This window comes from Myotis daubentonii, chromosome 1 (genome assembly GCF_963259705.1).
Source record: "Myotis daubentonii chromosome 1, mMyoDau2.1, whole genome shotgun sequence".
NCBI lineage: Eukaryota > Metazoa > Chordata > Mammalia > Chiroptera > Vespertilionidae > Myotis > Myotis daubentonii.
In genome coordinates this window covers 200726703-200739878 of record NC_081840.1, presented here as the reverse complement: position 1 = coordinate 200739878, position 13176 = coordinate 200726703, and the positions used below count along the sequence as shown (strand labels likewise).

General features: G+C 43.7%; 1 protein-coding gene across 4 annotated transcripts in view; it reads left to right on the top strand.

Moving 5' to 3' along the window:
• KIT (KIT proto-oncogene, receptor tyrosine kinase) overlaps positions 1 to 13176 on the top strand; it is an 85183-nt gene that overhangs the window by 61212 nt on the left and 10795 nt on the right. For 2 of the 4 annotated variants that reach the window (XM_059671005.1, XM_059671012.1), the window contains exons 8-14: positions 4850 to 4964; positions 9131 to 9324; positions 10492 to 10598; positions 10693 to 10819; positions 11077 to 11181; positions 11276 to 11386; positions 12709 to 12859. In XM_059671005.1, the coding sequence (XP_059526988.1) occupies positions 4850 to 4964; positions 9131 to 9324; positions 10492 to 10598; positions 10693 to 10819; positions 11077 to 11181; positions 11276 to 11386; positions 12709 to 12859 (910 nt within the window). The remainder of the gene's footprint in view (positions 1 to 4849; positions 4965 to 9130; positions 9325 to 10491; positions 10599 to 10692; positions 10820 to 11076; positions 11182 to 11275; positions 11387 to 12708; positions 12860 to 13176) is intronic. The other 2 variants (XM_059671021.1, XM_059671029.1) reach the window with 1 other exon arrangement.

Here is a 13176-nt window from a genome sequence, read left to right as displayed (position 1 = left end):
GTGGTCAGTGCGTATCATAGCGACCAGTCGGCCCACCGTTTGGTCAATTTGCATATTAGCTTTTTATTATATAGGATTGCAGCAGGAATGTAGATTTGACTTAGACCCAAACCAGGATAGTGACAGATTGCTACCAAGCACTGCTGTATTGCCATTCAACACCAGCAGACCTACAATCAGAAAACCAAATTCATCCTAGAAAACAACCAAAATGTTCATCTATGGATGCATGGATAAAGAAAATGTGGTGTATGCATATAATGGAATATTATTCAGTCGTGAAAGAGAATGAAATCTTGCCATTTGTGACAGTATGGATGGACCTGGAGAGGATTATGCTAAGTGAAAAAAGCCAATTAGAGAAAGATAAATAACCTTATGATCTCACCTGTATGTGGAATATATTTTTAAAATGAACTCAGATACAGAGAAAGACTGCTGATTGCCAGGAGGGTGTGTGTGTGAGAGGGTGGGCAAATAGATGAAGTGGGTGGTGGTTAAAAGGTATAAACTTCCAGTTATAAAATATATAGGTCATGGGATGTGTAATGTACAGTGTGGTGACTATAGTTAATACTGTACTGCATGTTTGAAAGTTGCTAAGAAAGCAGATCTTAAAAGCCCTCATTACAAGGAAAAAATTAGTTGTAACTCTTGATGATGGATGTTAACTAGACTTAGTGTGGTGGCCATTTTTGCATTATATACAAATACCAAATTGTTATTTTGTACACCTGAAACTAATATAATGTTATGTGTTAATTAAACCTCGATGAAAATTCATCTTTATGATTCCTTTTCATGTAATCTTTTATTATTTGGAGACTTAAGTCTGTGGGATAAATCAGCGAATGATTAGGATTTTTAATTGCATGAGCAATAAATTCTCAGTAGAGATTATAAGTACTCTGACAGCTGCCTAGAAGCCGATCAGTGTCGTTGGAGACACCAGAATGGCTCAGGTCCACAGTGCTTTGAAAGGAGAAAGGGGACTATTTTTATCTTCCCAGGAAACACATAACTTACACACTTCTTAGGCTTATCTAAACCTCCAACTTGGGAGGAATTAGGGAAAGTGTCATTTGGTGTCCTGCTGGTTGCAGAATATATAAGAAACCATAGCTTAGATTTAACCTGGAGAATTATAGAGGGTTATGTGTCTTTAAAAGTAAAATGTATATTTAATGCCTTTCACAGTGCTCTGAGACACTTACAAAAATGCAGATGAGCCCAGATTTTCATTTTTTAGGAATCAGATCTGTACCTAGCTTATTCTGTATGCATTAAACATTTTCATAGTGCAGCTTATCACGTACAGCCCAAACTGTAATCATGCAACTTAGCCTTTTCAGAATGAGGTCTTTCATCACCAGCATTGGGGACAGGGCTGGGATTAGGGTGAGGCAAGAGAAGGCACCTAGGGCGCAAAATTCAAGAAAGTACTCACTCATGGTGCCAACCCTGCACTTGCAAGACCTCTAGACTGAGTGCCTTCTTAAATTCTGCATTCAGGGTGTTTTCCTGGCCTCACCCTAGTCCCAGCCTGATCAAGGGTCCCTTGAGGGTACTTTTTAAAAGTGCATTGCTAGGTTAGATCCAAAACCTATGCAAAAAAAAAATCTCCATGGGTGGGGCCAGGAATCTGCATTTTTACCTTTAGTACTTTCAATGCAGAGTGATGTTTGAGGACCCTCCGAGCTTGGCTGGCAAACCTAAGGCCCAACAGGAAAAATGCTGCTCCGCTAGCTTCAGGTTATGACTGGGACAGTAGCTGAAAAGTCTGCCTAATTAACCAGCACAGGGAGCAAGTAGGCCAGCCCTAGCTGTTGTATAACTACTACCAGGTGTCACGCTGGAAGGCTTGGACCGGGCAGCACTTATAACCACAGCTAAATGTGATTGATTATGTAATTTTGAGGTGTTCCAATTTTTTAATTAAAAAAATGTTTTATAGGTTCATTATTAGCTACATATTCATTGTAAACAAAAACATTTAAAAAATAATTTTAAAAGAATAAAATAGAAATGATCCATAACCCTATTACCCAGAGATAACCATTGTTAACATCTTAAGTATCCTTTCAGCCTTTTTTTTTTTTTCCTGTTGAGTCAATTGCACTAAATGTCATCATGTGGCATTAGGAAGGGTGAGCGACAAAAGGAATATTGGTATGAGGAGATCTGTCTTATGAACTCAGGCACAGTTGAGTCCTGTCTAGTTATCTTTGCTGCTGTCTATGTGGTGTGGCTCCTCCTCTCTCAGCATCAATCTCAGTACTAAAAGGAATTCACATGTCCCGGTATGTATGTGAGTTTCTTAACTGTGCAAAGTAGTAGAAATAGTGCCCCTACACAGGAAAGTTGACCTTAGGCTATTTTTCCAGGTCCCTTCTTGTGACTCTAATTGAATTCCTATGGAATAGGAGGGACTTGTTCCTTTGGGAGAGACGTAATCATTCAACAGCTTTTTCTGTGGGTCCACCACAGGTCAGACTCTGCTAGGGGTCAAGGGTACAAACAGACGGAGGAAGTGCAGCCTGGTGGAGGAGTGTCCGGTGATCTAAAGTCCCACAGGAACAGGGAGGAGGGACCAACCACCTTGGCTTTGGAGAGTTGAGCATGGCTTGGAAAGGAGGCGACACTGGAATTGAGTCCAGAGAGACCCACCAAAGGCTACCTGCAGTCTCCAGCAAATAGCTCGGTTCTAAAGCTCCACTTTTTGTGTGTTATGTCCTACTTTCCAGTTTGATCACACAGTTGCCCATGATAATTAAACGAAGCTTGCCAGATGGATGCTTTCGCACGGCGATGGCTCGTTTTCTTGCTCTATTTGTGAAAGCTGGCACTGGGTCCAAAGTCTCAAGGATGCCCCTACCTTGAGATTGCTTTGGAGTGTCGCTCTCTTGGGTATCTAGCCAAATGGCCAGCCCATCAGCAGGGCCAGGTTGAGTGACAGGTGGGTGTGCCATGCATGTGGACACTCTGATCCTTGCCAAGCTGTTTTGCCTGCAAGGAGTTGAGGTGCTGAGAGGTTGTTCTACAAAGATGTCAATTATCAAGTGGTACCTTCCTTTGAGGAAATAGCTCCCCAAGCCTCTGACCCGTCAGTCTTTCCTTCTCACCACAGAGTTTTCCGATCAGCTGCAACATAATTGATGTCAAATTCCCAATTTATCAGATTAAAATACATGCACAATTTCACACTTTCTTAAAGAAGCAATTTTTAGGTCATGGAAGAGAAAATTTAGAGTGGCAAATGTAGTGAACTTAATTGGTAGCAAACTTGATTAACCAAAGAGGGTGGGCACTCTGAACAGAAAAGAATAACTGAATCATTGATAATTGTTTCATTTCTGCAAATTGTTCTTAGGTTTTTCTTTATTTCTGTGAATCATTCTTGTCCTCCATCTCATTTAATTGTCATAATATCCCTATGAAATGGGTACTATTTAATTAGTGAGACATATCCATTGGTTGCTTTCCTCACACACTCTGACCCAGTTCCAGGGATCAAACTTGCAACTCAGGTATGTGCCCTTGACCAGGATTAGAATCCAAGATGGTCGGTGTGAGGGTTGACGCTCTAACATTGAGCACAGCAGCCATGACATAATTAATGACCATTTTACCCATGAGGAGACTTGATGGAGGTGCCCAGAACTGGTGAGCGTCGGAGCCAGTGTGCAGGACTGTCTACCATACATGTGGCCTCCCGAGTCCTGTACTTACCTGGGCACTCGGTGCTGCACCAAGGATCCAGGGTGAGCACATGACCGTCCTTGCCATTCAGATGTTATTCAGCGGTTCTCAACCTGTGGGTCGCGAACAATGAAAATACATCCTGCATATCAGATATTTACATTGCGATTCCTAACAGTAGCAAAATTAGGGTTATGAAGTAGCAATGAAAATAATTTTATGGTTGGGGGTCACCACAACATGAGGAACTGCATTAACGGGTCGCGGCATGAGGAAGGTTGAGAACCACTGGAGCTTGCTCCTTATCAAAGGGTTAAAATGCTCCAGATATATTACTAATAGAACAACTGAGCATAAGTTCATCCCCTTCCACTTTAGAAATACTCTGGAGAATTTGCTTTAGGGCACCCTTGATTGAATATCCGTTGATTATTGTAGTTACACAGAAATGTCAAATTAGAGCATTCCTGCTGATATAATTTACTCTTTTGGTGATTGTACTCAGGTTTAGATAAATGTATGAATAAAACTCTGGGGCTGGTTTCCTCCTCTAATTTTGTATTTTGCATCTGAAGTAAAAATTTGGAGTTAAAAGCCCATATTGTATTTTACTCTTATGTTTTGGGTTTTCCGTGAATAGGGTGATCCAGCTCTTTATCTGTACCACTTCTTCACCTCCCCCTCTAGAAAAGAGGGAATTCTTGAGGGGGGGGGGGGGCTTTGCTTTTCCTGTATTTATTCATTGCAGTCCCCACATTAACTTGAAATCCCGATGTCGGGAATTTCCACCTTTAGAATAATCGGGAAGTGTTAGTGCCTTCATCAGAAGCAGTCTTTCAGCTTCCCACTCCCTGGAAACGGAGCCCCTGCCAGGTGGTCCCTCCCTCCGCTTCAGCCATCCCCCGATCAGAGCTCTCAGAGACCCCACATCTGCAGGGTGCACTGTTCTAACTGTGGAAGCCTTTCCTGGGCTGACCTTCACACCCCCCTCCCTGGACCTTCCATGCACTGGTTTGGATTCTTCCCTCGAGTAACATGTTCCCTCAAGGTCGTCTCCAGCCTCACGAAGGTTCTGAGGGTTCTGAGCGGCGTTGAGTCTCGGGGATGTTCTCCAGCCGTCTGACGTGTGGCTACTTCTCTTTTCCTGCAGCAAAGCCAGAAATCTTGACTTCTGAGAGGCTCATGAATGGCATGCTCCAGTGCGTGGCAGCAGGATTCCCGGAGCCCACAATAGATTGGTACTTTTGTCCAGGAACGGAGCAGAGGTGAGATGATTATTTTTGTTACCACTTGACATGCAGAAGGGAAGGACTGCACTTCGGCTGAATTTCAACTACGTTTTCAGATTTTTTTCCTCCCAAAAAAGCTTTGTTTCGAGGATTCTATTTTTCTGTACATGTGGCTTTTGAGACGGCATAATTGCTATATTTTTCTTGGTAGACATTAATTTTGTTTGCTGAAAATGATTACTGAATGACTTCTCTATTTTGATGGTTATCTTTTTGGATTTATCATGCAATTCTAGCCCGCAGGTAGATAAAGCAATTTTCCAGGACAGAGTAATTAGGTTTCCATTCTATACACAGGAGGTAATGTGTCTGGGAAATGTGGCTGTAGTTATTGTGAAAAAAATTACCTCAGAAGTTAATTGCCAAGTTACCAAAAAGTAATGATCGTGCGGTTATAACGTGCATATGGCGTTTGTCAGCTCCGAGTTCTGAAGCGGCTTTCTTGGTGATTAGGTGCCCAGCCCCGGAGCAGAGCACATCTGGCTTTGTGCTTCCTCTCCCCGAGAACCCACACTTAAGCCTTAAATCGTCCTTTCATATTACCTGAAGATGAAAATGGGGTCAACCTTGCTGTTTTTATCCAGCAAATGGTATTTTATGCTCGGGCTTTAAAAGCCCGGTGTAACATCACAATTGAATAGTGCGGATAATAACAGAAATTTTATTTTTCATGGAATAGACCTTTTCATCACAACAAGTGGGAAGAGGTTGCATAGGATTGTGGTTTTCAGCTGAGTTTGAGTGGAATGTTTTCTTGGGGGAATACCATATCAATCATGATTTTAAGTCTATTCCGTCATTGGCCATGTCACTTCTTGCCGGGAGCTGGTCCATCCTTGCTGTTTCAAGGGACCTGGCATATATGGCATACGGTTCTTAATATGTTTGCTCACCTTCTTGGCGCTGTGTTTTAACCAAAGTCACCTCTCCGAGAAAGGTTGAATCCCCAGGTAGGGATTTTCCCCTGAAGTTAGGGAGGGAATAAAACCCCTCAACTAAGTGCCAGGCGGGTAATTAATCCCTTTAACTACGAACAATCATGCTTAAACTACATAATCTTTTCTCCCTGGAATGGAGATAAGAAACGCCCTAACCTTTGTAATAGAGATTGATAGGATTGAATCAACTGGTATAAATACAGTTGTAACAAGACAGAAAGACTCAGAACTCAGGAGACAGAATTCAGAAGACAGAACCTACACGGAGCCTAGAGACAGAAGAACTTCACTGGCGAGAGCATGCCAGAGGATCCTGGACCGGGACTGGCCTCGGAGCCTAGAGACAGAGCCTAGCGGGAGAACATGGCAAGGGATCCTGGACTGAACCTGACTACAGAGATTGGCAGGAGAACCTGACTGGAACCTGGACACTGAACCTGACTGGAGAGCCTGGACAGAACCTGGCTGGAGAACCTAGCGAGGGAACATGGCTACAGAACCTCTCTGGAGATCCAAAGCAGAGCCTCTCTGGAGATCAAGACCAGAACTTGGCTGGAGATCCTGGCTAGGCTGCTGATCAACTGAACGCTGTCTCCGTGTCATTCCTTCTTCGCCGACTCCGTCCACACCTTTGGGGACCCCTGGACCCGCTGGTGTTTGGACCCCGGCATATGGCGCCCGAACAGGGACCCCTACATAAGCCCCACTCTCGGGATGGATAGGACTCCACCATAGGAAGAGGGTGGATAGTCTTCGCCGACTCCGTCCACACCTTTGGGAACCCCTGGAACAGGATTCCCCTAGGTAAGCCCCCCTCCCCCATTGAGAACCCCCACACTCGGGACGGATCAGACTCCACCGTAGGAAGAGGGTGGATAGTCTTCGCCGACTCCGTCCACACCTTTGGGAACCCCTGGAACAGGATTCCCTTAGGTAAGCCCCCCCCCATTGAGAACCCCACACTCGGGACGGATAGGACTCCACCAGGGTGCTACAAACCCCCCTATAGAGGATAAGTAGGGTAAGAAGGTGGATAGTACAGAACTTAGATTGAGAAGATGTGCCATACTGAGTCCAAAGAAAGAAGACTCTGTATTGATTCTTAGATTGAGAAGATGTGCCATACTGAGTCCAAAGAAAGAAGACTCTGTATTGATCTTTAGATTAAGAAGATGTGCCATACTGAGTCTAAAGAAAAAAGACTCCGTATTGATCTTTTAACATATATGCTTATTAGCAGAGGAATTAAGGTTACTCCCAGTCAGACAGAACATTTTATACAAGAAATACGTCCATGCTTTTCTGAGGAAGGAAAGGTGCCGGAAAGGTAAATGTAGAGGCATGGGAGAAGGTAGGCCCAAGGAGCCTTATCCTTAACCCCACTGCAGCCTTTCCACCCCGGGAAAGTGCAGGATTGGCAAGCTCTCCCTGGGGTGATAGATCAGGACTCAGGTAATAGCGGAAAGCGCCAATCCTACTCTTAAAATGGATACAAGAGAGCATTTCAGGTTTTTCTTTTTAATGCCTGCTTTTAAAAAATAAAAAAGGGGGAATTTGCCGGGAGCCGGTCCATCCTTGCTGTTTCAAGGGACCTGGCATATATGGCATACGGTTCTTAATATGTTTGCTCACCTTCTTGGCGCTGTGTTTTAACCAAAGTCACCTCTCCGAGAAAGGTTGAATCCCCAGGTAGGGATTTTCCCCTGAAGTTAGGGAGGGAATAAAACCCCTCAACTAAGTGCCAGGCGGGTAATTAATCCCTTTAACTACGAACAATCATGCTTAAACTACATAATCTTTTCTCCCTGGAATGGAGATAAGAAACGCCCTAACCTTTGTAATAGAGATTGATAGGATTGAATCAACTGGTATAAATACAGTTGTAACAAGACAGAAAGACTCAGAACTCAGGAGACAGAATTCAGAAGACAGAACCTACACGGAGCCTAGAGACAGAAGAACTTCACTGGCGAGAGCATGCCAGAGGATCCTGGACCAGGACTGGCCTCGGAGCCTAGAGACAGAGCCTAGCGGGAGAACATGGCAAGGGATCCTGGACTGAACCTGACTACAGAGATTGGCAGGAGAACCTGACTGGAACCTGGACACTGAACCTGACTGGAGAGCCTGGACAGAACCTGGCTGGAGAACCTAGCGAGGGAACATGGCTACAGAACCTCTCTGGAGATCCGAAGCAGAGCCTCTCTGGAGATCAAGACCAGAACTTGGCTGGAGATCCTGGCTAGGCTGCTGATCAACTGAACGCTGTCTCCGTGTCATTCCTTCTTCGCCGACTCCGTCCACACCTTTGGGGACCCCTGGACCTGCTGGGGTTGGACCCCGGCAACTTCTGGTAATATCTACATTGCAATAATAGGGTTGGTTCAAGACCCCTGAAAAGTCTGCCCATAACAGAAGAAACCCCAGTAATTATAGTCAGCCATTTAGCAATTACTTATGATGTGCCAACTATATGCCCGACACTGGTCTAGGGAACAAAATACACCCAATTCCTGGCTTGTGAGCTCATGTTTAAAGGGTGGAGATGGACAAAGAAAATAAAGAGCTAATGCAGGCAGGTATTAAGTGCTAAGGAGGAAGACAGAGCAAGGTAAGGAATGGAATACTGCTAGGCACATGGGAGTGGGGTGGGGATGGATAATTTAAATAGACTCATCAGGGTCCGGCTCTTCATGGTCTTTGCCACCTGGAGTGCATCCTGGCAGGACAGCCTGCACCTCCCGGCATAGAACCTCCAGTGGGTCCTCACGGCTGGGGTTCTGGGGGTTGCCTGTGGTCATCGTGTTGATACAAGGCTTTCTTGCTCCATGCTTTTCCTCTTCAACCTTTCACTATTAGTTTATTTAAGTCATTTCTGTTTAACAATCCAGGGTGAGTCTTATCATCCCAATGTTACAGCTGTAGGAACTGAGTCTTGTAGATTTTGAGGTAACTTGTCAGGAGTCAACAGAATAGGTGTTTGAATCACGATTCAAACCCCAAACCTCCTCTCTCCGTCTTCTCTTCCGTGGTGCTTTCCCCCTCCCTGTGCCACGGAAGGGCTCACTCGTCCTCAGACGCTTCCGGTTGTCAGAGGAAATTTCCAGTTATGAACCCCTAACTTAGTTGGAAAGAATGCCAGACCCAGGTGTTTGAGTGAGGTGCTCCTGGAGTAAGTCTGGGCTGTTGTTTGCGTCCCCCTAGATGCTCTGTTCCTGTTGGGCCGGTGAATGTGCAGACACAGAACTCCTCTGTGAACCCGTTTGGCAAGCTGGTGGTTCAGAGTTCCATCGATGACAGTGCCTTCAAGCTCAACGGCACGTTCGAGTGCAGGGCTTACAACGATGTGGGCAAGAGTTCTGCCTTTTTTAACTTTGCATTTAAAGGTAACAGCAAAGGTATATTTCTTTTTAATCCAATTTAAGGGGATGTTTAGGCTCTGCTACCATATCAGTCATGACTTTAAGTCCATTCCATCATTGGCCATGTCATTTCTGGTAATATCTACATTGCACTGTACTGTCATCAAACTCACTAAGTTTCATTCCATACTAGTCTGTTAATAAAATGTATGCGGTAATTTTGCCCATGTTACTAGATGGATCTTACACATGTGTGTGCACATATCTATGTATGTATGCATGCATGCATGTGTGTATACATATAATGCATCATAAAGTTCATGCAATAATTGTTTTTATTTAAAAGGAGTAGAGAAGGAAAATGGGGGAATATATTTTCCTTAATATCGACACAGAAACAGAATTAGGATATTCTGAATTTAAACATTTATATTCCATATAAAATCAGTTATTTTAACACTTTGCCAGATACTATATCAGAAAGTTAACATTGCCTTTTATGAAGTCATGTTAGTGAGCTGTTTCTTTAACATCTTTAAAATTTGATTCATGAGTGACTGGCTCTCCTAACAGGAGTTAAATGATCCTTGTGGACACATTGATGAATTGGCATGACATTAGAAGACAAAGAAACTGAGCACCTACATTCTTAGGGCTCACTTTTTGTTTTCCTGAGTTGGCAAAGGCGAGTGCCAAAAGTGGTGTATTTTCAGTTTTTGAGTAATGAGGGGAAGAATTCTTACATTGTTCTGCACCATAGATTTTTTTTTCAGACGGGGCAGTAAAAAGAACACTTTAAAAGTGTTTGTCTCAGTGTAGGAAACTTGGAAAACACAAGAAAGCATAAAGAAGAAAATAGAAACCACCCATAAAGGACATTTCTTAAAAGTTGTCGAAGGAAGGAATTTAGTTGAAGTACAAAGTTCATTCAGATGTTGCTTTTCATTGACCAAGGGCATAAAATTCCTTTTGTGCTATAGGCATCTCAAGCTCTCTTCCCACAGTATCTGGTTCAAAATTATTTTTAAAAGATTCCCTTGAATAACGGAGTAAGATGATAACCAAGGCAAGCGGCTGGGATGTGCACGGCTTCGAATGGCGCCACGGGCTGTGAGCTGGGAGGCGGGCGGTTTGGGGTAGATGGTGTGGTGAAGACCCCGTCCTGCGGACAGGTTGTGATTCCACGCTCCTCTTTCATTTTAGAGAAAATCCATTCCCACACCCTGTTCACGCCTTTGCTGATCGGTTTTGTGATTGCGGCCGGCATGATGTGCGTTATTGTGATGATTCTTACCTACAAATACTTACAGGTAACTATTCGTTTGTTCTCTGCCCCGAGCGCTGTAATGATTGACACGTTGATCGTTAAAAGAAAACCCATCTTTTCCTTTCTCCCCCCACCAGAAACCAATGTATGAAGTACAGTGGAAGGTTGTTGAGGAGATCCATGGAAACAATTATGTGTACATAGACCCAACGCAACTTCCTTACGATCACAAGTGGGAGTTTCCCAGGAACAGGCTGAGTTTTGGTCAGTATGAAACAGGGGCTTTCCAAGGAGCCTTTCTGTGTTCGCATAACAATGACTTTAGGGAACCCCAACAGCTTCCCTTGTTTTCTCCCACCTGAGGCAATAAATGTTTTCTGTGCAAAGTCACCATCTTTGAAAGATTTGGCATCAAGCACGTAGGGAAATGTATCTGAACGCATGTCCTTAATTCCATTGTTAAAATCACACAGATGGCCCTTTGGTCCCACCAGCTTACTTGGTTGTCTTCCTTTCTGCAGGGAAAACCTTGGGGGCCGGCGCCTTCGGCAAAGTTGTGGAGGCCACAGCGTACGGCTTGATTAAGTCGGATGCAGCCATGACTGTTGCTGTAAAGATGCTCAAGCGTAAGTTTCTTCAGGCCACTGCCTGTCTTCAACGCCAGTTTGTCGATTTTTTTTATTTTTTATTTTTGCTAACATAAGGCGTTTCTCATTTTAGCGAGTGCCCATTTAACAGAACGAGAAGCCCTCATGTCTGAACTCAAGGTCTTGAGCTACCTCGGCAATCATATGAATATCGTGAATCTCCTGGGAGCGTGCACCATCGGAGGTAAAGCCGCCACCAACTGGTCTTTGATGATCTGTCAGTGACTCCCCTCTCCCAGTTACTGTTCTGAAGGCTGTATATTTTAGTTTTATCACCATGGGTGGGGCAGCCCAGGACACACCTTAGTGACTGTGCTGTATGTGTCCTCAACAGTGACCTCTTGCATATCTCAAGAAGGATGTCTCGTCTTGCCCAGAAAGCTTTTCTTTTTATCTTGTAGGATTTCTATTTTGCTGCCTCATATTTAGTCACTCAAGGGTTAAGATTCATTTTCATACTATAATTAAATGGAGGCCTTTAAGCCTACCAGCTCTCAAATATACACCAAATGAGGCAAACACTTCACTTTTGTTAAAAATAAGTTTCCAATTCTGAAGCCTCGGTTGAGCCTCCCATCCCGGGATTCATTTTGGACGAAAGGAACAAAGCCGTGTGAAAGGAACTGTTCCCGGAGATCTGGAGAGCTCCACGGTCAAGTTGACAACTTTATATAATTTCTTAAAACAGGCCCCATAACCGTTGCTTCACCACATCATGAATTGTTCATGAGAAACTTCTGCCCATGTTAATTAGTTGCCTGTGAACTTCAGAGCTGCCGTGTTAGGCATTCACAACACCAAGAAAATGTTTGACTTAGGAGTGCTCAGAACACAGGTGATGGTGATGCCCTGTCAATTCAGGGCTTCACCCGTTTCCTAATGGGTCTCAGCTGGCTTTTCCACGTGGTTGGCTTTCCTATTATGCTGCAGCACGTGCCATCATTTCCATGACAATGTGAGCCCCACTGTGTGTAAGCAGAAGTGAGTCCGAGGATTCAAATAGGAAGTTTGATAATAGTATAACCAGAAGTCACACCTGCCCCTAACCACTCACACACATGTAGGTTAAAAGGGGCTTGCTTGTTTCGTTTTATTCACATAAGGATGCTTTTTGGTAAGCAATGCTGTTTTGTTTTTTTTTTTTTAAAATATATTTTTATTGATTTCAGAGAGGAAAGGAGAGGGAGGGAGAGATAGAAACATCAGTGATGAGAGAGAATCACTGATTGGCTGCCTCCTGCACTGGGGATCCAGCTTACAACCCAGGCATGTGCCCTTAACCAGAATCGAACCTGGGACCCTTCAGTCCACAGGCCAAAACTCTATCCACTGAGCCAAACCAGCTAGGATGATAAGCAATGTTAATAGTTGGATTGTGTTGGTACTCAGTAAGCTTGTCCGTTGAAACGTATTGTTCTGGCTTGGATCACCATTGGGCATTTTTCTGGGAGGCAGGATTAGTCTATATAGCTCAGCTCTTTCTAACCTTTTCTTTTTTGCTTATAGGGCCCACGCTGGTCATTACAGAATATTGTTGCTATGGTGATCTTTTGAATTTTTTGAGGAGAAAACGTGATTCATTTATTTGCTCGAAGCAGGAAGATCATGCAGAAGCGGCACTTTATAAGAACCTTCTGCATTCAAAGGAGTCTTCCTGGTAAGGCTGATTTACATAAACAGTCAGCTGTTGACAGGCAGTTCTGGGGTCATAAGGGTTTGCAATCAAGGCTGATTCTTTAAAAAAAGTGAACTGAGGTACTTTGAGGTGCAAAATCAGAATTATTAAATCATTTAAATGTGATTAACAGTTTGCAGAGTTTAAATCATGCTTTTAAAGATTCAGGTAGTCTTAAACTTAGATTTTTGCTGACATATTTTTCTTTAATGCATATTTAGTTTTTTCCTAAGCTTTTGTTCTGTTCAACAGAATGAACTCTATACCTGTTTCTCTTATCATGGCTCTGCTCTTGTGTG